This window comes from Aotus nancymaae, unplaced genomic scaffold (genome assembly GCF_030222135.1).
Source record: "Aotus nancymaae isolate 86718 unplaced genomic scaffold, 86718_ANA_hifiasm-v0.15.2.pri h1tg000089l, whole genome shotgun sequence".
NCBI classification, from domain to species: Eukaryota; Metazoa; Chordata; class Mammalia; order Primates; family Aotidae; genus Aotus; species Aotus nancymaae.
In genome coordinates this window covers 18,646,618-18,673,109 of record NW_026988504.1, presented here as the reverse complement: position 1 = coordinate 18,673,109, position 26,492 = coordinate 18,646,618, and the positions used below count along the sequence as shown (strand labels likewise).

Below are 26,492 nucleotides of genomic sequence, written 5' to 3'. Positions count from 1 at the left end.
CTTCTGCTTAAACAGATATTACAATAAGAAAAGGGCAGATTCCAACGGCTTTTCTTGCGAGGAAAGTCAAGTTAAAGTATACTAGGATACAGGAGAAGGCTGGGCAGAGGTTAGTTCCCTATTTCCTGACAACTATGAACAATTTTACCCAACCACTGCCCTTCCCTCGTGCTCTCTTCCCCACCCCCAACCCCCATCTCTGGCGCCCCAAATCCCCTGCAGGCACTCAAAAACATTCTTAGAAAAGAAAAAGACAATGAGCTCTTCGTTTTGGCCGATTCTGGGAGTCATCTGGATCTTGGTCCTTACGGGGACTTGACCCGCTGCCTGTCAGCCCGAGGTGCGCAGCGGCTGGGGAGAGCTGGGAGCTCAGCACCGGGGTCGGCCGCTACTCTGCCTGCGCAGGACAAACCGGCACCCAGCCTCAGGTTCCCCACCTGGAAGTCCCGGGGGTGGGGAGGAAAGGGAAAGCAGAGCCCGCCTGTCTTGTCGGGCAACTCCACTTCAGCGTCTCCCCGACAGGCCCAAGCCTATTCTGCTTTCGGGCTGCGGAGCCTCATTGAGGGAGTCGAGGACGCGGGTTAAAAAGGAGGCCGGTGGAGGGCGAGGGTGAGCCCGGGATGGCCGCTCCGACGAAGGCCTGGGCCTGGGGAGATGGAATCGGTGGCAGAGCCAGGGAGAGACTGGCCCCTGCAGCGCACCAGGCACGCCGCCAGGCAGGTACCTGTTCCTGTAGTTGGCAAGCAGTCCCGACCGTCTCGGCTCCGCCTCCTAAGTTTTATGGCCGCGCCGCCGCCAGGCCGATTACTGGGAGTGGGGTACGCAACGTGCCTTGCGCAGTCGGGCGACCGGGAGGGCCGATAGAGCGCCCCGCCCCGTCCAGCGGGGAAGCTCCGCCCTTTCCGACTGGCCCGGGCGGCAACGGGCGGCAATAGGCGCCGCTGCGCGCAGAGCTTTTCTCGGCTCTGGTTGTCTTTCCGGCTGTTCGGCGCCTCTGCCGCGCAGCGGGAGGGGGAAGCAGAGAAATGAAGGAGCAGAGAAAGACAAACTTGGCTGCTCTGAGAATTTTTTTCTCATTTCATGTGGTAGGACTTCTATGGGAAAACCCGCCTCGCACTTTTCTTAGAAGGTATCTCAAACGCCCCTCACTTTGGCCTCTCGGGCACCAGACAAGCTGCAAAGGGGAAGGCCATCCGTTCTTTGCGCCCATTTGTCTGTAAAATGAGGAAAATAGCTCAACTAATTAAAATGATCATCTTGTCCCCTCTGCATCTTTTTTTTCCCCTGAAGCCTTCCTCACCTACAGCTCAGGCCGTTTGTGGAAACCTGTCAGGTTTGCCCAAGCCAGGTTATGCAGGGCTTGAGAAATGAGGAAGCGATCCAATTATGGACTAAGCCCCACTCCTGTGAGACTAGGTTTTTCAGTGACTTATTCCCCGCGTTGGGAGGAGGGGGTGTCCAAAAAGTGGATATATACCATCAGGTAATGCACACTCGCTCTTCCCAGCTCTGAGCCTTGACACAGATTTAGACTGTCCTAACTTCCAAGACTGGGGGAGAAGTTTAGCTACATCCAAGCAGGGACTAACGAAAATATGCCACTGGAACTGTGGGACCTGTATACACATGAGGTCTCATTTGACCCTACATATATCACTTTGATTTTATCCAGTGCTTTGACATTGCTAAGGGTTACCTCACATGCTCTCATTCTCAAAATAAGATGCCACTCTCAGGAGCAAATTGGGTAAACTCACAAAGCAACATAGCATAAACAGAGAAGTAATATTTCTAGCAGTGTTCTACTGAAGAGACTTTCAGGTCTTTTTGAACCCAGTATTAGAGAAGACTACCTGAAAAGATGCTAAGCTTCTTACAGCCAGCCATTACAAATGGGCAAAGAAAAAGTTATTGCCTCAGAACTATTCTATTTCAGCAGTCGGTAACAGAAGCCACTCCTAGGGGTATAACTCTTCTCTCTAATATTCTTTCACATCATTCCAAATGAGAGGACACAGGAACGGTAAGGAATGGGAACCTGGAAGGATAAAGTAGTGTTTCACCTCCTCCTGCCAAATCCATTGGATCCTTGTACAACACAATTCTAAACAATCTTCACATTGCCAATTCCTGTTGAATGGGTGGAATAAGAAATCCGTTTTTCTTTTGCCTAAATTCCATCTAAAGAAAGGAGTTTCACATCTGGTTTTCACAGGGAAAAGTTTCCTGTTACTAAGGAAACAATCATAAGCTACTCCCCTCTTCCTCAAAAAATACCTTATCAATTTTTGCAGATGAAGAACTCTGAAAGGATCTGCTTGGTTTCCATTGGAAAAAAGAAACGCAAAAGAGAGTAAAGCAAAAATGCATCACTTGGAGACCAGTCCTACATGATGCCTTACACTCGCAAAGTGCTTAACAGTTGACAAAAATTCTTACATATATAATATTATCTCTTAGTGTTCAAATACCTGTGAGTAGGCAGGGTAAATAATTAGTATTCTCACTTCACATTAAGTTAATAACTTGCCCAACGTCAAAGGATTAGTAATTAGTTTTGCTGGCACTAAAAGCCAGGTCTTTGTTTTCCAGTCCACTGCTTATTTTGGCATTGCTAAACATCCAGGCAACGCAAACGAGATTGGAGACCTAGTGGTTTTCTAGTGTGTGACACTAAACAACATCCTACTCTATTTGTCCTCACATTTACAGGAGGTTAATGGAGTCTTACTGCAGGAAGGAGCCTATAAATAACAACATATGGAGCTCTAAAAATATAAAGTTTTAAAATGATTGAACGGTAACAACAAAAGGAATATTCAGATGAACTCTTCTGAAAGAAAAGCATTTCAGTGCTGACTTTTAATGAACAGAAACAAGTTTCCTATGAGCTTATACTCTTGTAGGATAATTCCAGAAAGTCAAGGCGGCACTATGAGATTTTGTCAATCAGTTTAATATATGTCCATAGGTAGTTCATATGAATGCTTAAATTACAAAATTAGCTGCCATGGTCCAAATGTGTGGGACTTTAGGGAAAGCTTTTCTTACTCAAAAGATAACTAAGACTATCAACTTTGATTTCTAAAATGTATTTTAAAGGTTTGTAAAACAAGGCTAATTCTACAATTATATAATATTAAGTTTTATGTTATTTTTGTTATTTTAATAACTTCATGAACTGTTAAAAATATTAATTTGCATCTCTCAGTTTACATATTTCTGTATTAACCTAGAGAAAAACCCATGTGAAAAGTTTTCATGCAGTTACAAAGGCAGTAGCACATGCTGTTTTCACAGCAACTTGTTGTTATTGCCTCAGAACAGGCCTGCACTAAAGCATCAACAAAAAATACCCCCCACCCCGCTCCCACCAGAAAACCCAACCCTTACCCATCCCTGGCAAAAATTACCTGGTACAAGCAATGACCTAAAAAATGCTTTCTTAGTAGGAAGCATTTATAAAATGCAGCAATCTGAACAAGCTAACTGCTCGTGCAGATATGTGGGCCTCTCCTCCAAGAGTTGCTTCCTCAAGAGGCGGAAAGAACTCTCAATAGTTAGGAAAGCTCATTTTCAAAAGTATACTTACATATATTCATGGCCATTTCTTTGAAAGAACATACCCAGCCTCAACTATGGAAAAGATAATAGCAAAGGGAGAAGCAAAGGTACACAGCCATAACACAGAGAACACAGCTTCTCCATGAACATCCACCAGGCTGCAGCAACCAAGAAGGAAAAACACTAGTGACTTCACATATATCAGTGATCTTACCTAGGTGAAGCATTAATTTTTCATGCATTTGTTACTCAAGAAAATAAACATACAACCATTTAAAATACAGCATTCATGTTGTCATTGGTTCGTGGTATCAGGTAAGGAAAAACTGGTGCTCCTGTCCCTAGACTTTTCCAGCGTCCATGTCAGTATCCTAATGCCTACAGACTTTCTACTAATCCTGTTATCAGTATCTCCCACCTCAAAACATATACTACATTATGTTCTGGGTCCCTGAAATTTCATTACCACATACTGTGCTCTAATTTTTACTTTTTCTCAAGTATAATGTAGACATACAAGAAAACATCAAGCAATGTTTATTGTGCAATTCCAATCATTATTTGTGGAATCTTGGTTTAAAGTCAGTCTTTATAGCCATTTCAACTGCTTAAACAAAAAGCAACAATCTGGTTATCTACCTGTAAATTTCATGGTATTTCTTCAAACACTGAAGTACCAAAAGCACTGATGATTCATATTATAATTTTTAAAATATTTAAAACCTACACAGATTTCATTCCTTTTATAAAATAATCAAAATAATTTGATTATCTGAAAAAAATTCTTGAAACAGAGCCCTTTCAAGGTACCTACAACCTCTGTAAAACTCCAAACCCCAAACAGAGTAGATGATAAAATAAGGATTTCTCAGTTGCCCAAGAGTGTCTGAAATTTCAGGTTGGGAAATGGACTGGTGTTTTTCATGTTTCCTGTGAATTCAGAGGTTACAGGTGGCATCAGAACTCAAATCTCTGGGATGACTTTACATGGCTTTCACTTTGATTTGTTTCATTTTCATTTGCTTCTTTTCCAACTTCTTTTGCTCACGCCTCAACGCAGCTTCCTAAAGAAGGGATAATAGAAAGCGAAAGGGAGCGGGGATGAGAGAGAATTCAAATTAAGCTCTAAACACATGTTAAAAAAAAAAATCCAAACTAGAATACTGCATATAGTATTATCCAAAAACTTAGGCTTGCACCATAAGTTAACATTCTAGAAGATAGTTATAAAAATAATTGCCAATACCTACATTGGTGAATGAAAATTAAATCAACTTCAAAAGAAGCAAAGGGAAACCAAAATCTCAGTTTAGAAAGAAACTACTACAATTAACCAGGCTTCATTATTCTGGTTTAATTTTTTCCGTACCCAGGAAACACTTAACCCAATGCTCACCATACCATTCATGATGGCATTATATCAAAAATATACAACTGCCAAAAGATACACTGTACTTTAGTTCGATAAACTTTAAGAATCTTGCTCCATCAGGTTATTCATTGCAACTTTCTTATTAATAGCACAGACAGCATACCTGCACACAATACTTAAATTCATAATGTTCAATACGGGACATTTTCATCTTTATCAAATATGATAAAATAAATTTGATAAAAATTACCAAATTCATCGTATTTTTATTTAGGAATTAGGAAGTTATATAGAAGAGGAAGAAGAAGGTTCAGGTTATTATTATGTGGACGGAGAGACGGCTTAGAGGTCAAGTTAAAGTACTTTACTCTTGGCCACTAGTGGTCACACCTGATTAAAGCTTATTTCAGCTATAATCTCAAACTTCATATTTTTTGAGTACTGGGGTAGAAATATCCTCAGAAATACATTCCTCAACTGGTACAGGATGGAGAAAATAAGGAAGAAGCAGCACAAAGCATATATAGTTCTTCATAGTGCAATAAATTAGGTTTCAAAGGGTGGTTTGTAAATTCCTGGTTTGGGAACTGCTGTCCTTTTTTTTTTTTTTTTTTAAGATAGGGTCTTGCTCTGTCACCCAGACTGGAGTGCAGTGGTACAATCTCAGGTCATTGCAGCCTCTGCCTCCCAGGTTTAAGCAATTCTCCTGCCTCAGCCTCCCTAGTAGCTGGGATTATAGGCACAAGCCACCACACCCAGCTAATTTTTGTTATTTTTAGTAGAGACGGGGTTTCAACCACGTTTGCCAGGCTGCTCTCGAACTCCTGATCTCAGGAGATCTGCTCACCTTGGCCTCCCAAAGTGCTGGGATTACAGGCATGAGCCACCACGCCTGGACATGTCTTGTTCTGTTGCCCAGGGCGATTCTCCTGCCTCAGCCTCCCAAGTAGATAGGATTACAGATGCATGCATACTAAAAATAAATCTTTGTATTTTTAGTAGAGATGGGGTTTCACCATATTGGCCAGGCTGGTCTTGAACTCCTGACCTCAAGTGATCCACCAACCTCCACCTCCCAAAGTGTTAGGATTACAGGCGTGAGCCACCGTGCCCGGCCTGTCTTAAGTTTGTTTTTGAGACAGAGTTTCGCTCTTGTTGCCCAGGCTGGAGTGCAATGGCGTGATCCCAGCTCACTGCAACCTCTGCCTCCTGGGTTCAATCCCAATGTCCTCTTCTCATTGTCCCAACCCCTACCTCCACCACATTCATTCTTTCCCCAGCACTACCCATCCCTATCTCCCACATTACATATTACACACACATAACACTACTGATACACAGAAAACAGTATCATGAATAAGAAATATTGGCCGGGCGTGGTGGCTGAGGCTGGTGGGTCACTTGAGAGGTCAGGTGTTCGAGACTAGCCTGGCCAATGTGGTGAAACCTCGTCTACAGTTTGGGAGGCTGAGTCGGGTAGATTACATGAGAGGTCAGGAGTTTGAGATCAGCCTTCCTATGGTGGTGAAACTTTGTCTCTACTAAAAATACAAAAATTAGCCGGCACGGTGGCAGGCACTTATAATCCCAGCTACTTGGGAGGCTGAGGTGTAAAAATCACTTGAACCTGAGAGGCAGAGGTTACAGTGAGCCAAGATTGTGCCACTGCACTCCAGTCTAGGTGACAGCGTGAATTTATCTGAAAAAAAAGAGAGAGAGAAATATATTTATGCTAACACATTTAAGAGGCATATGTGTTAAGTCAATATATGTGAAAAATGTTCAACTTCAATAATAATTCAAAAAATACAAAACAAATGGGGTACTATTTCTCCACTACCAGAGTCAGAAAAAAAAAATTGACAACCAGTTTTTGAAAAGATATGAGTAAAGAGGAGCTCTCAAGCTGCGCACAGTGGTTGACACCTGTAGTCCCAGCACACTGGGAGGCCAAGATGGGAGGATGGCTTAAGTCCAGGAGTTCGAAGCTGCAGTGAGTTACAATTGTGCCACTGGACTCCAGTCTGGGCAACAGAGCAGAACCCTATCTCAAAAATAAAAATAAAAACAAAAACAAATTAAAAGGAAAAAAAGGAACTTTCGTATCATATACTGGTAGAGGAGGTTGGGTGGGTTGTTTTATTGCATTCACCAGATCTTATTATAAGGTACCCAGACCAGATACTATAAAATGGTAGTTTTAAAAAATTAAATGATTTACATTTACAAGATGCTTACAATCTGACTCAGGTTAAGTTAGAGGCCCGCTCTTCCTTTAACTCATTATAGTTTCAAACCTTAGAAAGAAATGGAGAACTTCCTTTTTTATAGAAAAATGAAAGGCATTACCTATTAATGAATCCTATGTAGATTCTTCACATGTACACATTAAAAAGCCACATTTATTTATAAAGAAGACTGCATAAACACAGAGCTACATTTTCAGGGGAAAATACCTATCACTAAACCAAGCCAAATAAAACAAACAAAAAAAATAATAAGAGGGTTAAGATGACAGGCCTGAGGTATCCTAGGCAGTTCACTCAACAGCATTAATGACACTGCTGCCTATACAGGGCTGCACAGCAGCTCACATTTTCTTGGATGCATGACCCCTTTGCTCCTAAGAATATTCTTCAATTATCTCAAGGTTATTCTCATTAAAATTCACGTCTTCCAGAACTTTGTTCTCTCCCTCTGGCTTTTTTTTTTTGGCTGCCCAGGCTACAGTGCAGTGGCGTAATCATAGCTTACTACAACCTCACTCTCCCAGGTTCAAGTAATCCTTCCACCTTAGTCTCCCAAGTAGCTGGGACTACAGGTGTGCACCACTATGCACAGCTAATTTTTTTTCTAGTAGAGACGAGGTCTCGTGATGTTGCCCAGGCTTGTTTGGACTCATGGGCTCAAACAATCCGCTCGCCTTGGCCTCCCAAAGTGTTGGGATTACAAGTGTGAGCCACTGCTCTTGGCCTTTGTTCTCTTTTTTGACCAGCATTTACAAGGTTTAAAATTTTAGAGCTGGACTATGGCATCTTATTTCAGAAACATATCAGAACATACTGAGCTTTCAAATATAACATACTACACTCAAAAAGCTTTTGAGTTTGAGATTCTAGTTAGGTAAAAAACAGAAAACAAAAATACAAACTCTAACTCTATAATCAGATTTTAAATTTTACTAAGTTTATTTAGATAATAGGGCACATGTGCTGCCTTCTACTAAAATTTCTAATTTCTTTCTACCAAAGTGTTTGGCTTGAAAACTGATAATGGAATTTTCAAAATGAAATTGTGCTGGGGGAACAGGATAACAATAATTTTTCAGGTTCATATACTCAATGTAGCATGGCTTGAAAAGGAAGGATTATTTATTCTTCTTTATAGTGTTATCAATTGACACAATGTCCCAAATGTTGAGAAAATGCTAAACTTTTAGCTTATGAAGATTATTACCTTAATAACCAACAGAACACAGCAGGCATCCTTACAAATCGCAGTTTTACCCCAGTGATAAGACAAGTTTGTCTAACCTCTAGCCTGCGCTGTTTCTCAGGATCTTCCTCATTCATGATTCGCTCCTTCTCTGCTCTTTTTTTCTCCTCCCGCCGAGACTGTGCAGCTTCCTGTCTTTGCACATGTGTAAGCTTCAAGAAGTTCTCCTCTACTCGGGCACGGTTCTTATCTGCTTTTTGTTTGCCCTTCCCCAAGAAACAAAGCATTTCATAAGAAATCCACTTCTAGCCAATAGCAGCAAAATCCCATTTAGTATTCTTTCATAAAATTAATCCCATTTGACACTTCTAGATCAACTAGCAAAGATTCAGTCACTGAAATAATTGATAGCTGCCCTCCCCCTGCCCTTGGGAAGAAACAAAAAAAGGTGCCAATTTATAAAATATAGGCGTTGGGTCTTACTTCTCTGTTGAGTCGGAACTTTTTGGCTTTATCAATAGAATAAATCACCATGTTCATCAGGGGTAGCAGTGCCTCCATATCCTTTGGGTAAGTGTTACCTGAGCCTGGCACTAGAAAACAAAGCCGTTTTTCCTACTGAGTTAATGGTAGCATTAATATTTCTGGGTCACCCAACTCTTTTTTTTTTTTTAATCTTAATAGACTCATTTCTCTAAGTTTCTTAGGCAGTTAAAATGCAGCAGAGAAAATATAAATTAAAATATATAAAAGGTAATTTCTTCTTGAAGAAATCTGGAAATCAGCAAGCAAGCACAGGGTTATAGTTTTGACGTAATTTTAAAGCTATCATTTAGGAGGAAACAATATTCTCCTTAAGGTCATCTCAGACAAGACTAAGAACCCAGAAAGGACCCAGAACACTTACCATTAAATGTAAACAATAGTGTCCTCTTAGTGTCAGGTAGCTTTAAAGGCTGACCTTCCCTGTCATAAAAGAAAAGGTAATTAAGAAGGAATGCAAGAAAGATGTTTTCCATGCACACAAGTCACCCAATTCACTTAGATGAACAGATACCTGCACATAATCAGCACAGTATTTGGCTTGGCATCCCCAAGTCAAATATAATCTCAGAGCCCGAAGGAGCTTTACAGGTCATCTGGTCCACTCGTCTATCTGATGGATGCATTTTCAAGTGATCTTTATCCTATACTTGAACACCTCCAGTGATGTTCCCTCCAGGCAGGGTATATTCCATCTCACCTGGGGAGCCAGAAATGAGCCTATATTTAAGTATAAGGCCCATATTTTAAATGACATTTTTGCTTATTTTGATGGATTTTTTATTTCCAACTCCTATGCTATCTTCCTGCAACAAAGCATTTTATTATCTTATCTTTGAGTTAGACTCAGAATAAATTTAGAGATAATCTACTATAGCATATATAATTTATTTCTGTCATTGAGGATTCCTTTGTAATCTCTGCCCGTATCAATTCTTTGACTATCAATGGCCCTCCCTCCCATATACAAAAGGCCTGATGAATGCTACAATGTGAAATACTGTCCTCAGTGTCATCGAGTTGAGCAAGACACGGATGATGCAGCACTATCTAGAGGCATAAGGACCTGAGTAATCTTAGTATACAACTAAAGTCCAGATTGGCTTGAATTGTGCTCAACTCCACAGCCTATCAGAGGGTAGGTTTTAACTAAAAATTTAGGTCAGAACCAGTTTCAAACTGAGGATAAATGTAAATAAATATGCTCTCCTGAGACAGGCTGTGAATTCAAAGAACAAATCTAAGTCCTAAATATGTACTTCTGAACAATATTACTATAAAGCTAGAAAACCTAGGGGCGTTGTGGGCATCTGATAATATGCTAGGAAAGGATACAATCAACTAACTATTCAAAGAGGGAAGCCAGAAAAGGCCATTTATTACCAAACACACAGATTTGCAATCAGACATAAGTCAAATATCCCACAAAAATTATTATCATAAAAAAAAGAATCTAAGCTATAAAGGAAAAAAAAATACCAACTGCATTTTGTTAGTACCAGCCACTCTGTAAGATTCCTGTCCATCTCACTGAGTGAGTGGTGCAAACATGCAGGGAAGCATGCAAACTGGGATAGGGTAGGCTCATTTCTCTCCTATGGGTTTTCAATGACCTCTCATCATGCATGCAGTCAAAGCAAAGGGAAATGTGGAGGCCTGTCACCAACTTCCTTCACACATTTGGTAAGGGATATTGCAGAAGCACTTTACAAGTGTTTCAACACAGAAAGCTAGTGAGAAAAATTAATTTCAATAATTTTATCTTATACGTACTCTTGCATAATTTTTGGACCAGAGAACTGGTCTGAAAAATGAACAGATTCAATCTTGTCAGCATAGTGTGTAAGAAAGTGAACCATCTGAAAAAAAGAAAATAATATTTCTTAAAAGCAGTACTTAATGCATTTCTCTTTTTTTCATAAAGATATTCACTCTTTGAGTCTGGGTGCAGTGGCTCATGCCAGTAATCCCAGCACTTTGGGAGGCAATCGGATCATTTGAGGCAAGGAGTTTGAGAATTCAAGATCAGCCTAGCCAACATAGTGAAATCCTGTCTCTACTAAAAATACAAAAAAAATTAGCCAGGCCTGATGGCATGCACCCGTAATCCTAGCTATCCAAGAGGCTGAGGTACGAGAAGCGTTTGAATCTGGGAGGTGGAGGTTGCAGTAAGCTGAGATCACGCCTCTGCCCTCCAGCCTGGGTGACAGAGCAAGACTCTATCTCCAAAAAAAAAAAAGAAAAGAAATTCACCCTTCAATCCTCCTTACTTTTATACAATGTCATTCATTAAAGCATGTAAACTTATTTTTGAGACAGGTCTCGCTCTCTTGCCCAGGCCGTGGTGCAATCACAGCTCACCATAGCCTTAACCTCCTGAGGTCAAGTGATCTTCCTGTCTCAGCCTGCTGAGTAGCTGGGACTAAAGGCACACACCACCACACCTGGTTGGTTTTTTATTGTAGAAATGGGGTCTTGCTATGCTGCCCAGGCTGGTCCTGAACCCCTGGACTCCAGTGATCCTCTTGCTTCTGCCTCCCAAAGTGCTGAGATTACAAGTGTGAACCACAGTGCACAGCCAAGACTAAAGTTTTTTTTAATTAAATTTCAATAAGATAGGGAATCTTTTTAGAATGAAAGTAGTATTCCAGGCCCCGGGCACAGTGGCTCATGCCTGTAATCCAAGCACTTTGGGAGGCCAAGGTGAGTGAATGACTTGAGGCCAGGAGTTCCAGACCAGCCTGGCCAACATGGCAAAATCCCACCCCTACTAAAAGAAAAAAGAAAAAAAAATAGTACTCCTTTTTAGACACAACAATTATTAAGTTTCTTATTGAGCAGCTGAAAATATTTCTCAAAATAATGTTCGAAACAAGAATGAAAACATAAAGATAATAACTAAAATAATTTCAGGGGATTCTTTATAAACTTGTCACCTTAAACTTATATTTGTAACTATCTCTGAGTTATCCTACATTCTTATGACACTAAGATCTGTTACCATTACATAACCAATAGAAAGAAATGGCTCTCTCAGCCAGGTACAATGGTGGGCTCTTGCTGAGGCAGGAGGATCATTGAACCCAGAAGTTTGATGCTGCAGTGAGTTCTGATCACACACATGAATAGCCACTGCACTCCAGCCTGGGCAACATCTCAAGACCCCATCTTTTTAAAAACAAAGGATGAGGGCTCTCTACACATCCCTCTTCTCCCACACAAACTGGAGCTAAAAAAAAAAAAAAAAAAAACCAAAAAATTAAATGACATGATAAAAAAGGTTAAAAGCTATACTCCTTTTTCAAAAAATCTGAAAGTCATTAGCATTCCCAGGAACAATTTGCTCTTGATTTAGATAACTTGACTCATCAAATTGTCCTTTTGATAAGCTAATTTATTGCCTAAAGAAGATATTTTAATATTGGTATGGGAAAAGAAAGTATAACTAGTACATTGCCATAAAATGATGAACTTGTACAACGAGACTAGCGTCCTGTAAATGCCAAGGCCTGGCAAATGTATGTCTTCTGTTGCATTTACCTTTGTATCCATCATCCCGTCTGTGACTTCTCCCATCTCTGACAGGATGGCCAAAGAGTCTGGCAGTCCATACTTTGCTCCAGACTTAGGTTTATCACTACAAAACTCACTCTGGAGGAAGAAGTATTTGAAAGTAAGACATGACCTTTTATTATGCAATGAAGCTGAACATCTGTGTGCTAAAGAAACACAGTTCTATGTATATTTGAGTTGGAGCAACTTGGCATACCAAATCCTGCATCTCTTTCTGTAGCCGCACCAAGGCTTTCCGTGTGCCAACAGCAAATACATAGGTATCCATGTCTTCATCATTCATAGTTACTTTTATTTGCTTTAAAAAATGTAAAAAACAACAAAATTCACCTGTTTGTTAGGTTCTGTGATAGGTAGATTTCTAAATGACCCTTAAGATTCCCTCCCCACTGGTGTATATACTCTCCCTTTAAATGACTGGGATTTGCAAATACGATAATCAGGCTGTTTTATGGCAGAAGGTCCCTAATCAGCTAACTTGGAATTAACCAAAAGGGACGTTATCTTGGGTATACCCAACCTAATCAAGCAAGTCCTTAAAAGGGACTATAGCCCTACTTGAAGAAGAAAGTCAAAATATGAAAGGGTTTATGGGAATGTTGGGGGTTGGAGAACATATGGTAAGGACCAAGGGTGCTTATGGTAAGGACCTAAGGACCTTAGGAACTGAGTGGGTCCTAGTTGACAGGTAGCAAAATATGGACTACAGTGGTTTATGCCTTTAAGCCTAGCTACCTGGGAGGCTGAGGCAGGAGAAATGCTTGATGCTAGCAGTTTGAGACCAGACCCGATCTGTAATAAAGAAAGAAAAGGCCAGGCATGGTGGCTCACACCCATAATCCTGGTACTTTCGGAGGCAAAAGCGAGAAGACTGCTTGAGCCCAGGAGTACAAGACCAGCCTAAGCAACATATAATGGGACCCCATCTCTACAAAAAAAAAAAGAAGAAGAAGAAAAATTAGCCAGGCATGGTGGGGAATGCCTTAGTCCCAGCTACTCAGGAGTTTGAGGCAGGAGGATCGATTGAGCCCCAGGAGGTGGAGGCTGTAGTAAATGATGATCATGCACTCCATGTTAGGTGACAGAGCAAGACCCTGTCACAAAAAAATTGCAAAAAAAAAAAAAAAAAAAGGAAAAGAGGAAACCAACACTCACAAGGAACTGAATTCTGCCAACAACCCAAATGACCTTAAGAGGACCCTAAGCTTCAGAGAACTCTAGCCTGAGTGACATCTTGATTTCAGCCTGTTAAAACCCTAGAGAACCCAATCAACCCATGCTGCACTTCTGACCTTCAGAAACTGTGACATAATAAATGAGTGTTGTTTTAAGCTGCTAAATTTGGGTAATTTGTTACGCAGCAATAGAACACGAATACAGCTTCACTCAAGTCGAAAAATAACAAATAATGGGAACCTAAAGAAGCAAAATCATACACATGGAATACTGTGGAATACACTGAAATATATTTGGTTTTTATCCCAGGTTTCAGGAACAGAGCTCCTAAAACCCTTCGAATTTCCTGAATTACAAGGGTATTTTTCATTCCTTATATTGAACCCCTTTTAATCACACCTGAATTTATTCCTTTTTTTTTTTTTTGAGACAGAGTCTCTCTGTGTCGCCCAGGCTGGAGCTATCTCAGCTCACTGCAACTTCTGCCTCCTGGGGTTGAGCGATTCTCCTACCTCAGCCTCCTGATTAGCTGGGATTACAGCTAATCATACCACCATGTGCCACCACACCCAGCTAATTTTTGTATTTTTACTAGAGACGAGGTTTCACCATGCTGGCCAGCTGGTTTCAAACTCCAGACCTTGTGATCTGCCTGCCTTGGCCTTCCAAAGTACTGGGATTACAGGCGTGAGCCACTGCACCCAGTCACACCTGAGTTTATCTGCCGAGGTGGGTGGATCACTTGAGGTCAGGAGTTCAAGACCAGAGTGTATTTTTAGTCCCTACTAAAAGTACAAAAATTAGTCAGGCATGGTGGCAGGCACCTGTAATCCCAGCTACTTGGGAGGCTGAGGCAGGAGAATTGCTTGAACATGGGAGGCGGAAGTTGCAGTCAGCCAAGATTGCACCACTGCACTCTAGCCTGAGAAACAGAGTAAGACTCCATCTCAAAACACAAAAAACAAAACAAAAAGAAATAATTCAGTCTATACACAGAAAACCAGCAGGAAGAATACATACCACTTGATCACTCACTGGCCTCATCATCCGGGCCAGGACATTCAATAAGTCTTGTCTCTTGAGGAACTGAAAAAAATGAGAGAAGCCAGTTAATCTAACTGCAACTCCTATTTAGTATATAGAAAGGACCTTGGCGGGACAATCAAATGCTTTGTCAAATATACTTTACGACACATTTGCCAGTTAGTACAAATATCACTTTTAGACCTCATTTTAAGTCAAACATGAAGGGATAAGATGTTGAATTGGGGGGGGCTGGGAATCACAGCTGGACAAAATTAAATGAAGATATATATCGTACAAGAAGTTTCCTACTTACCCTCAGTTGGATAAGCATGCCCTCACAGCATACTCGACCAGAACACCACAGGTTATAGATGTGCTCATTCTCCTGGTTCAACTTTCCTGTGCTTGTGGCTTCTTTGTTAGTTCCATCATCCCCTAGGAGTAAAACCACTTAATGTGACTCAACAGCAAATGTCCAGGCCTGGCTGGGCGCAGTGGCTCACACCTGTAATCCCAGCACTTTGAGGGAAAAAAAAAACAAATTAGCCAGGCACAGTGGCTCGCACCTGTAGTCCCAGGTAATCAGGAGGCTGAGCCAGGAGAACTGTTTGAACCCGGCAGGCAGAGGTTGCAGTGAGCCGAGATCAAGCCATTGCACTCCAGCCTGGGTGACAGAGCGAGACTCCATCTCAAAATGATCATAGCTTTAGGGTAGCAATACTTTGCTGCCCTACAGAACTCTGTTTGGACAAGGACTAAAATAGATTAGCACTGTTCCTTTTACTACTAAAACTATTGTCTCTATAAGAAGAAACATGGATTCTAAGCATGTACTTAGTTTAATGATGATCAGCTTGGATTATAAGTCTCTCAGAGTACACACAAAATGGGAAAAAATCAGTTTAAATATCTCTGCCAAAAGTTAAAAAAAAAAAACTCCTATGGAGTGAATAAAAAATAACATTAACTACTCAACAATTCTTCACTGCGTCTCCTGTGAATTAACGTTAACCAAGTATTCTTTTCCAATGCAAAATGATAACTGCTAATGAGAAAATTATTAAATACAATATATTCTTTTTCTTTCTTTTTTTTTTTTAGAGACAGGGTCTCATTCTGTCACTCAGGTTGGAGTGTAGTAGCATAATTCTGGCTCACTGCAGCCTCGAATTCCTGAGCTCAATCCTCCCACCTCAGCCTCCTGAGTAGGTGGGACCACAGAAGCACACCACTGTGCCCTGCTTATCTTATCATATCTTATCATTTTTAGAGTTTGTGTTGCCCAGACTTGTCTTAAACTTCTGGCTCCAAATAATCCTCCCACCTTGGCCTTCCAAAGCACTGGAATTAGAGGTGTGAGCCATTGCACCTGGCCAAAAAACAGGATCCTTAAGGCTGGGTGCAGTAGCTCATGCCTGTAATCCCAGCAATTTGGGAGGCCAAGGCAGGCAAATTGCTTGAGCCCAGGGGTTCGAGACCAGCCTGGGCAATATGGTGAAACTCTATTTCTACAAAAAATACAAAAATTAGCTGGGTATGGTAGCTGGGTGCCTGTAGTCCTATCTACTCAAAAGGCTAAGTAAGGTGGGAGGATCTCTTGAACCTGGGAGGTTGAGGCTGCAGTGAACCATAATTATACCACCACACATAAGCCTGGGTAACATATTGAGACCTTGCCTCAAAAAAGTAAAAATAAAAAATAAAAAAAAGAAGTGGGGAATCCTTGATAGACAAAAACAATGTACCCTCTTTGGTATTCTATGAAATCAGTTAGATGCTTATATTAGTGGTAATACATCATCCTTACCAGATATTTGCAAGCAAGAAGGTGGACTGACATTGACCTCACTTACCCACTAAAGTAAAGTTGCTCTCCAAAAGCTCCCTATGACTGTTAAACCAGGCCTGTGCAAGGCGACTGTTTTTATTCTTCCCAATGATGTAGTTCATGATATAAGCGAGCAGACCAGTCACCATCAAAATTTCTAGATAATAACTCTCCCAGCTGTTCTGGAGGTGTGCAGGAACCTAAAGAAGCAAAATCATTTCTTTAAATGTTGGCTGAGACTGAAGAATGGAGTCTAACTCATGGGAGGAAGAATGAGAAAATCCATAAACAGAAGGGATACTTCAGAAATCTGTCATTGAACATGGTTATACTTTGAAAAATAGGTCCAGTTTACTTTTCTAGGCCAGCTTTATCATAGATTCTTAAAGGAAAGATAAGGACAATCAAATGGGATGAAAAGCTAAAAAGCCCTTTGTATTAAACTTGGTCCTTAATCCTTCAAATAAATTCAATGTAGTGTACATCACCAAGGAATACAGTTTACTTATTCCTTATAAGTAAAACTAGGAGGGCTAGAGTGATAAATATGGGTTGCTTCTCTAGGTGTTGATTTTTATCAGAAGAACTGATGTCAAACTCTTTCCCAGCTCCTACTATTACATTAACACCAGCTATATATCATTAATTCTATTTCTAGGATTAATGACAAGACATTTTGTTGTTTAGTTGGGAATTCAGAATCTTGGATACCTACATCAACAATTGTTATTGGGTCTTTATTTTTGCTAGAAGAAGTATCTGGTTTGTCTTCATAACCTTCAAATTCTTCATCATCATATGGTTCACTCTCGGTATCTCCCTCCTACAAAAATGAGGTATCATCTGTTTTCCTCTACAAATGTCACCAGCAGCTGTGTCTCATTTTGTTGGCAACATTTGTTGAAGAAAACAGAATGTGTAAGCAGCAAGCACAGAACACAGATGTTACATATTTTTAACAAAATGGGTACAAATTTCAGCTTAAAATGAAAAAGTTCTGGAGACCAGCATGTAGCACAGCGTGGTGACTACAGTTAATAATGTATTATGTAGACTTGAAATCTGCTAAGGGAATAGATCTGAATATTCTCAACACACACATACACATGAAGGCGACTATGTTAATTAGCTTGATTGTGGTAAGCATTTCACAATTTTTTTTCTAGTCTCTCTCTGTCACTAGGCTGGAGTGCAGTGGTGTGATCTGGGCTCACTGCAACCTCCGCCTCTTGGGTTCAAGCAATGCTCCTGCCTCAGCCTCCTGAGTAGCTGGGACTACAGGCTTGTGCCACCATGCCAAGCTAATTTTTGTATTTTTAGTAGAGACAGGGTTTCACCATGTTGGTCAGGATGATCTCGATATCTTGACCTCATGATCCACCTGCCTTGGCCTTCCAAAGTGCTGGGATTATAGGCGTGAGCCACTGCACCCAGTCAGCATTTCACAATACATAGGTATATCAAAACACTAATGTTGTGCACCTTAAATATATACAATTTTTATTTTTCAGTTATACCTCAATAAAGCTGGGGGGCACCCAAAACACCAAAATGATGACTCCCCATGCTTTTGATTGCAAAGTTCTTTTTTTTTTTTTTTCTTGGAGCAGGGTCTTGCTCTGTCGCCCAGGTTGAAGTACAGTGGCTTGATCTCAGCTCACTGCAACCTCCGCCTCCCAGGTTCAAGCGATTATTCTGCCTCAACCTCCTGAGTACCTGGGATTACAGGCGTGCGCCACCATGCCCAGCTAACTTTTGTACTGTTAGTAGAGACGGGTTTCATCATGTTGGGCAGGCTGCTCTCAAGCTGACCCAACCCCTGCCAACAGTCATCTCAAAATCATCAGGTATCTGAATTTCTCCTGATCTACGGTGATCTGCCTGCCTCGGCCTCCCAAAGTGCTGGGGTTACAGGCGTGAGCCACCATGCCCAGCCAATTGCAAAGTTCTAAATGATACAATTCTCATCCACAAACAGTATCTATTCTCCAACCCCTCTTCCAGTCAGGGTTTCAATAACAAAATTCATTCTACTAATGTAAAAGGTAGAAACTTACCACAAAACATTTAGAAGAGCTCTACCTACTGAATGAAAATGATGATTCCAGACAATAAAGGTCTCTGAGCCTGAAGATTAATTTTAATGTTTGGGAAAAGTGCTAGTTACAAATTTTTCCAAGAAATCAATAAAAAGAGCCTCACCTGGGTATCTACATCTTCAAAATCTTCTTGGTTTTCATCCTGCCCTTCTAACTCCACAGTGGTCTCGTCTTCATCATCTTCAGTGGTTATGACTCGTTGAGGAGATTCAGTAACAGAGTCTTCCATGACATCCTCGAATTCAGCAAAGTCATTATCATCATACTCTACTATGTCCTCTTCATCCTCAAAATCGTCAAACTTAGCTTCAGAGACACTCCAAAACACCAGAAGGACAACACAGAAAGTGTGGAGGACTTTCATTGCACCTTGAGAAAAAAACTTAAAAAAAAAAAAGAGAACCCCAAAATGGACTGCCATTCTATACATACTGATCAGATTTCAGAAACAGTAAAAATTTATAAACCTCTCCTGCTTTTCTCTTATTCAGTACTATTAGATTCAGATCACATTACATAAAGAACAACAAAATAAGGTCAAGAGGCTTGGGTTCTAGTCTGGATCCTGGCAATAGAGATCTGTAAAATCTTCAACAAGTCACCAAGTCATTTATTTAATTTTTTTTTTGAGATGAAGTTTTGCTCTTGTTGCCCAGGCTGGAACAAAATGGTGTAATGTTGGCTCACTGCAACCTCCGCCGCCCCCCAGGTTCAAGTGATTTTCCTGCCTCAGCCTCCTGAGTAGCTGGGATTACAGGCACGTGCCACCACGCTGGGCTAATTTTTGTACTTTTAGTAGAGATAGGGTTTCACCATGTTGGTCAGGTTGGTTGTGAACTGCTGACCTCAGGGTGATCTACCTGCCTCGGCCTCCCAAAGTGCTGGGATTACAGGCAGGAGCCACTGGCCTGGCCCAAGTCATTTAATTTCTTTAGGTTGAGTTTCCTAAAACACTCTGTCCATTTACACAGAGTATTCAATAAACATTTTTTGAGGGCCTATTAAAAAGCTTTCTATAGGAAATGAGGAGGTAAAAATGAATAAATAGGCCAGGTGTGGTAGCTCACACCTGTAATCCATTCTTACTTCACAGGCTTCCTCTCAAGCTGACCCAACCCCTCCCTATAGTCATATCAAAATCATCAGGTATCTGAATTTCTCTAATTGCATATTAATATCAATCACATTTTTTCTAGTCTTGCTTGTTGAAAAGAAGAAGATATCTAATGTTTTGCCTTCTTTTTCCTTTGAAATCTATCAGCCATCAAATCCTGGTGCTTCCTTCTTTGATTTCCACAGCCACTACAATCCAAGTTACCCCCAACTGCTGAAGAGCCACTACATTATTCTAAATGGTACCCCTGTCTTAACACTCTCCCCACTCCCTACTTTTCCTCCCTAAAACCACCAACATATTTCTAAAACACAACTTTTGTTATATATAAGGATTCAATAATCATCAAAGGCTAACCAATATTGCAAAGTAATATAAAAACACTTTTGGCATTCGCTGCTTTTCACAATGATCCTACTGTAATTAAATGTACCGTCACTAAGCATATCACCACAGTAGATACTACGCTAAGATAAAGCACGATTCCTGAATTGAACATAAATTTGCACAGGAATTCGGCTTTAAGGACATGTACTATAATATTATTTATGATGGTGAAATTTTGAAACTATGTGGTTAAACTATGGATGCATCAAAAAACAAAGTTACTGTTGTCCATTAAAAATTGTTACACAGGGTGGTGGCTCTCCCCTGTAATCCCAGCATTTTGGAAGACTGGAATGGGTGGATTGCCTGAGCCCAGGAGTTCAAGACCAGCCTTGGCAAGACAGCAAAACCCCATCTCTACAAACAAACAAAAAATAAAAATTAGCTGGGTGTGATGGCATGTGCCTGTCGTCCTAGCTACTCCGGGGGCTGTGGCGAGAGGATTGAGCCCAGGAGGTCGAGGCTGTAGTGAACTGTCATCATGCTACTGCACTCCAGCCTGGGTGACAGTGAAACTGTGCCTCAAAACAAAACACAAATAACAAAAGAAAACCCCAAAGTAATTAAAAAAAAAATTGTTACACAGCCTGGGCAACATAGTGAGACTTCCTCTCTACAAAAAAATTTTTAAAAACTAACCCAAGTCTCATGGTTGCTCATTCCTGTAATCCCAGCAGTTTGGGAGGCCAAGGTGGGCTGATCACTTGAGGTCAGGAGATCCAGACCAGCCTGGACAACATGATAAAACCCAGCCTCAAGTAAAAATATTTTAAAAATTAGCCAGCATGGTGCCATGCGTCTGTAATCCCAGCTACTTGGGAGGCTGAGACATGAGAATTGCTTGAACCTGGGAGGCAGAGGTTGCAGTGATATGGGAGTGTACCACTGCACTCCCGCCTGGACAAACACAGGGAGACTCTGTCTCAAAAAAAAAAAAAGGAAAAAAAAAAAGCCAAGTCTGGTGGTGTGCACCTGTAGTCCGGCTATTCTGATGGTTGAGGTGGGAGGATCACCTGAGCCCAGGTGGTTGAGGCTGCAGTGAGCCATGACCTCACCACTGCACTACAGCCTGGGTAACAGAGCGAGACCCTATCTAAAAGAAAAAGAAGAAACCCAAAATGTTACAAATGAAGTTGGAACGCAGATTGTTTTAGAAGCAAATGCACATAAAGAAAAGGTGTGGCTGGGCACAGTAGCTCACGCCTATAATCCCAGCACTTTCGGAGGCTGAGGCGGGTGGATAACCTGAGGTCAGGAGTCCGAGACCAACCTGGCCAACATGGTGAAACCCTATCTCTATTAAAAATATAAAAAATTAGCCGGATGTGGTAGTGCACACCTGTAATCCCAGACACTTGGGAGGCTGAGTAAGGCAAGTGAATCACTTTAACCCAGGAGGCGGAGGTTGCAGTGAGCCAAGATCATGCCACTGCACTTGAGCTGGGCGACAGAGCAAGACTCTATCTCAAAAAAAAGAAAAGAAAAAAAAAAAGGTTTGGCTGGGCGCTATGGCTCACACCTGTAATCCCAACACTTTGGGAGGCCAAGGTGGGCAGACCACTTGAGGTTAGAAGTAAGTCCAGCTTAACCAACATGGTGAAACCTCATCTCTACTAAAAAATATAAAACTTAGCCAGGCGTGGTGGCAGGCGCCTGTAGTCTCAAGTTACTTGGGAGGCTGAGGCAGGAGGATTGCTTGAATCAGGAGGTGGATGTTGCAGTGAGCCAAGACAGTGCCACTGCACTCCAGCCTAGGCAACAAGAGTGAAACTCCATTTCAAAAAAAAAAAAGAAAAGAAAAAACTTTAATAGGGGTGTCCAGTCTTTTGGTTTCCCTGGGCCACACTGGAAGAATTGTCCCAGTACCCATAAAATACACTAACACTAATGATAGCCGATAAGCTAAAAAATATCCAATAATGTTTTAAGAAGTTTATAAATTTGTGTTAGGCCACACTGAAAGCTGTCCTGGGTCAGGTTGGACAAGATTGGTTTACAAAAACATACATCTACATACAAATAGTAGTTAGCTTGTATGGTAGAATTCTGGGTATTTTGTCTTTATTTTTCTTTATATTTAAATTTTTTTTTTTTGAGGCAGAGTCTCACTCTGTTGCCCAGGTTCGAGTACAGTGGTGTGATCTCAGGTCACTACAACCTCCGCTTCCTGGGTTCAAGCAATTCTTCCGTCTCAGCCTTCCAAGTAGCTGGGATTACAGGTGCCCACTACCACGCCCAGCTAATTTTTTTGTAGTTTTAGTAGAGGTGGGGCTTTACCATGTTGGCCAGGTTGATCTCAAACTCCTGACCTCAGGCGATCTGCCTGCCTTGGCCTCCCAAAGTGCTGGGATTATAGACATGAGCCACTGTGTCCAGCCTAATTTTTTTTTCTATACTATACTTTTGTAAATCGAGAAGAGGCATTGCAGACTGAGGAACAGGTGTGGTATGGAGGCCTGAAATAGCATATTTTAGGAGCCTGTTATGATAGGGCATTGGCTTTGTAGATTCAGGCGGAAGAAAAGAAGCTGGAAAGGCCTTCAGGGGCCAGGTCATGATGAAATCATTATTGGCAACTTTAGGTAAGTGGTAAGGATGGAAACCATAATTCAGAGAGTTGAGTACTAACAGAGATGAAAGTATGTCAAAGGGAAGGTGCTCTGGGAAGGTAAATATTCTGAATCTCATTTATAGCACTGACACTTCTTAAAGAAATCAGTTTAATATCAAAGGTTATTGTCCAATATCTTGCAATCCATGGATACTCAAGGAATTAAATGCTCCTAAAGGCCTGGTGCAGTGGCTCATACCTGTAATCCCAGCACTTTGGGAGGCCGATGTGAGCAGATAAGCTGAATTCAGGAGTTTCGAGACCGGCCTGGCCAACATGGTGAAATCCCATCTCTACTAAAAATACAAAAGAATTTAGCCAGGCATGCCTGTAATCCCAGCTACTTCAGAGGCTGAGGCAGGAAAATTGCTTGAACTTGGGAAGTGGTAGTCACAGTGAGTAAAGATCATACCACTGCACTCCAGCCTGGATGACAGAGCTGAGACTCCATCTCCAAAAAAAGAAAGGAAAAAGAAGGCGGCGTGTGGTGGCTCATGCCTGTAATCCCAGAACTTTGGGAGGCTGAGGCAGGTGGATCACGAGGTCAGGAGCTTGAGACCAGCCTGGCTAACATGGTGAAACCCCATTTCTATTAAAAATACAAAAGTTAGCCAGGCCATGGTGGCGTGCGCCTGTAATCCCAGCTACTAAGGGGGCTGAGGCAGGAGAATCGCTTGAACCTGGGAAATGGAAATTGCTGTGCGCCAAGATCGTGCCCTGCACTCCAGCCTGGGCAACAGAGTGAGACTCTGTCAAAAAAAAAAAAAAAAAAAAAAAAGAAAGAAAGAAAGAAAGAAAAGAAATTAAATGCTCTTAGGATTAAAGTTCATAAAATTTGAAAGGTACAAATGATTTTGAGAATTGCCATAAAGGATAGGCCAACAGTACAATAGGCCCTATCCATGGGTTCCACATCTGTGGATTCAACCAACCACAGATTGATTGAACATATTTGGGTAGGGGGAAACAATTTAAAAAATACAATTAAAAAATAAAATATATAATATTAACACATAGCATTGACATTGTATTAGGTATTATAAGTAATCTAGAGAGAGTTAAAGTATATGGGAGGAGGTGCATAGATTATATGTGAACACTACACCATTTTATATAAAGGACTTGACTATCCATGGATTTTGGTATTCTCAAGGGGTCCTGGAGCCAATCCCCCACAGATATCAAGGGAGGACTATACATCTTGTCTACACTAGTTGATCCTTCAGGTTAGCATCAAGGGAAAGCATACTACCTTGTCAATGTCAACCTCAAAGAGGTTTGGGAGGGGTCTCTAAACATCCCTAGCTTCCTTTAACCATCTTTTATCAATGTCTTTAAACTCTGAAATGTATATTTTCCACTTCCACTAGTCCTAAGGGTCATCAGTCCTCTAAATTACTACCTGTTAAAGTTTCTCTTAGTTTTTCTAGGTTTTCTCTCTAGTTCTCATGTTGTGATATTTGGTCAAAAGTGGAAGAAATATGGAAAAAGAGCAAATATTTTGGTGGAATTAGATGGTTTAAAATGTCGGCTCTAGGCTAGGAGTGGTGGCCCACACCTGTAATCCCAGCACTTTGGGAGGCCGAGGTGGGTGGATCATTTGAGGTCGGAAGTTTGAGACCAGCTTTGCCAACATAGTGAAACCCTACCTCTACTAAAAATACAAAATTAGCTGGGCGTGGTGGCAGGCGCCTGTAATCTCAGCTACTTGGGAGGCTGAGGCAGGATAACTGCTTGAACCTGAGAGGTGGAGGCTGCAGTGAGCTGAGATTGCACCACTGCACTCCAGCCTGGGTGACAGAGTGAGATTCTGTCTTAAAAATAAATAAATAAATAAATAAATAAATAAATACACTGTCAGCTCTACCATTTACCAGCAATATGACCTTAGCCTAATTACTTAAAATTCCTTGTTCTCCACATATGAAAAAGGGATACCATTTGCTACTTGCCTCTTAGGGCTGCCGTGAGTATTACAGAAGACATATACCAAATTTTAAAACACTGCCTTGCACATAGAAGGCTCTCAATAAATATTAGTTGCTGTACTTTCCTTGTACCGTGTGATATGAATGCCCTTTAAGTTAAAAGATTTCATGATTAGTGTTTTCCTTTTCAAATCTTACTCTTAAAACTTTTTTCAGATAGAAGCAACTAAAGGTTAACATTGGAACAGACAACTTGATTAACAGCCTGCCAAAAGATCTGATAATCTCAAATCGAATTTCCACTTAGAATGTTCACACCATAGAACCACTTCTGAGATAACTCAGCACTATAATGGGACTCCTTCAAGGTTATTTAGGTTAAAACTATCCAAGCCATTTTTACCTTGGCTTTCCCTGTCAGAAGTCTCTGCTGCACCTGTCAACTCATTTCTCAAATGCCCAAGTCCTTGCCAGGCTACCCAGCCTCTATGACTCCTGAAGCAAGCAACACAGGACCAAGGAAAGCACAAGCACTAACAAGTATGGTTTGATTATTTTCTGCAAGCTCATCCAATAGTTCCTCAGCGACTGAGTCCAGACTTGAGGAAAGAGGACTGAGTGAGGCCATGATTCCTTGTCATTTTAGATTAGGCCTTTCTGACAACGGCCAGAACGAGATTCTGGAAATCATGCAGTCTTTCCTCTGTCTCCTTATATGTGTTGGATAAAAACACGTTTCATGTTAGAAACCCCCAGAAGAGACTGGCCACAGAGGTTGTTGCTTCTATTAAACCCCCTTGCCTAGTTTCTCCCCACCTGAGAGAATCTATACATCCTAATGTCATCCTGCGGCACACACCGTACAGTTCCTCTAACTCTGCCCTTCTGGCTATCATTTGCTCACAGCTCCGTAGGACAGTTCCCTCAAAACCATTACAATTATCTCAACCCATAAAAGACCAACAGAAAGTGGGCCTTAGGGTGAACAGAGATTTTTTAAAGGGTAACAGTTTTTTAAAAATTAAGTACAGAGAGGAGAAAAGGCGCGGGGACCGATGCCTGTCACCATCGGCCTGACTTAAGAGTCCGCTGAGAAACCGGAGCGGGCTACAGGCCACGCAATTCGGAGTCACCGATCGGCCTGACCCGGCCCCGCCGACGAACGCGTCCTGGCCCGCTCCCTACCTGTGGCCGAGGCCGAAACCTGGCCCAGCGCCCCTGCGTCCACCACTCCTGCCCCGCCTGTCTCTCGGCCTGGCCGCCGCCTCCTCGATCGCCGCGGTTTTACTGCCCCGGATGCGTCTAGGACACAGCCATACCCGGTAGCTCAGTCACACCGTACCTCTCTTCACTTAGCCCCCGCCGTCTGTTACGTAGAATGCGAGCCGCCCGTCCGTTCCTGCGTGCAGCGTGCAGGGCGGGCGCAGCCCCCGGGACCGCGCGAGACCTCCCTCTCTCGCGCCCCTGAGGCGGGGTGGGGCTGCTGGGAAAATTACATAATCCCCGCCCCTGGGCCGGAACTGCCCTCGCCTATCCCAATCCTCCTTCCTAAGGTTAGGTCAAGTTAACGTCACACTGAACCAGTGCTCCGGAAGCTAAAGGTGGCCATGCTGTGTGGGACCACGTGGCCAGAGGCAAGCAGAGGAGTGTCGCTCGAGTAGTATTTGCTAGGGGCCAGAGTTTAAACGATCGGCATGTTTGTGTAAATGTGGTTTCTGCCCAACCCGTTTTATCTTGGGGTTTTTGGTCAGCCCCCTGACGCCACTTTTTCTTCACTTTGTCTTCATTCCCAGACCGACTTTCTAGACAGGTCATTAACACTCTCCACCCAACTGC

General features: G+C 41.8%; 2 protein-coding genes across 9 annotated transcripts in view; both read right to left on the bottom strand.

The window, feature by feature from the left end:
- Positions 1 to 961, bottom strand: part of STRADA (STE20 related adaptor alpha) — a 36,671-nt gene extending 35,710 nt beyond the window's left edge. For all 7 annotated transcript variants that reach the window (XR_010339818.1, XM_012443831.3, XM_012443842.3 and 4 more), the window contains exon 1: positions 725 to 961. The gene's annotated coding sequence lies outside the window, so the exon portion shown is untranslated. The remainder of the gene's footprint in view (positions 1 to 724) is intronic.
- Positions 962 to 4,078: 3,117 nt separating this feature from the next.
- On the bottom strand, positions 4,079 to 26,073 carry CCDC47 (coiled-coil domain containing 47). Of its 2 annotated transcripts, none has more exons than XM_012443847.3 (13): positions 25,999 to 26,073; positions 18,720 to 18,998; positions 17,233 to 17,340; positions 16,543 to 16,717; positions 15,003 to 15,124; positions 14,684 to 14,749; positions 12,684 to 12,785; positions 12,455 to 12,565; positions 10,688 to 10,773; positions 9,279 to 9,337; positions 8,855 to 8,964; positions 8,470 to 8,637; positions 4,079 to 4,628 (listed from the first exon to the last, which is right to left on the bottom strand). In XM_012443847.3, exons 2-13 carry the CDS (start codon positions 18,978 to 18,980, stop codon positions 4,548 to 4,550), a joined length of 1,449 nt encoding a protein of 482 aa, XP_012299270.1. In that variant the 5' UTR covers positions 18,981 to 18,998; positions 25,999 to 26,073; the 3' UTR covers positions 4,079 to 4,547. The 2 variants fall into 2 exon arrangements, with proteins under 2 accessions (XP_012299270.1, XP_012299269.1); XM_012443846.2 differs by having other exon boundaries at positions 25,842 to 26,030.
- Between the last annotated feature and the right edge of the window lie 419 nt (positions 26,074 to 26,492).

What these genes read in the sequence shown, in the direction of transcription:
- CCDC47 (XM_012443847.3), bottom strand. Translation starts at nt 18,980, where the DNA reads ATGAAAGTCCTCCACACTTTCTGTGTTGTCCTTCTGGTGTTTTGGAGT. An exon ending in AGAAAGAGATGCAGGATTTG is followed by an intron (nt 12,566 to 12,683) that starts GTATGCCAAGTT and finishes TTCTTCCTCCAG; the next exon opens with AGTGAGTTTTGTAGTGATAA. An exon ending in GGTCCAAAAATTATGCAAGA is followed by an intron (nt 9,338 to 10,687) that starts GTACGTATAAGA and finishes CTTTTATGACAG; the next exon opens with GGAAGGTCAGCCTTTAAAGC.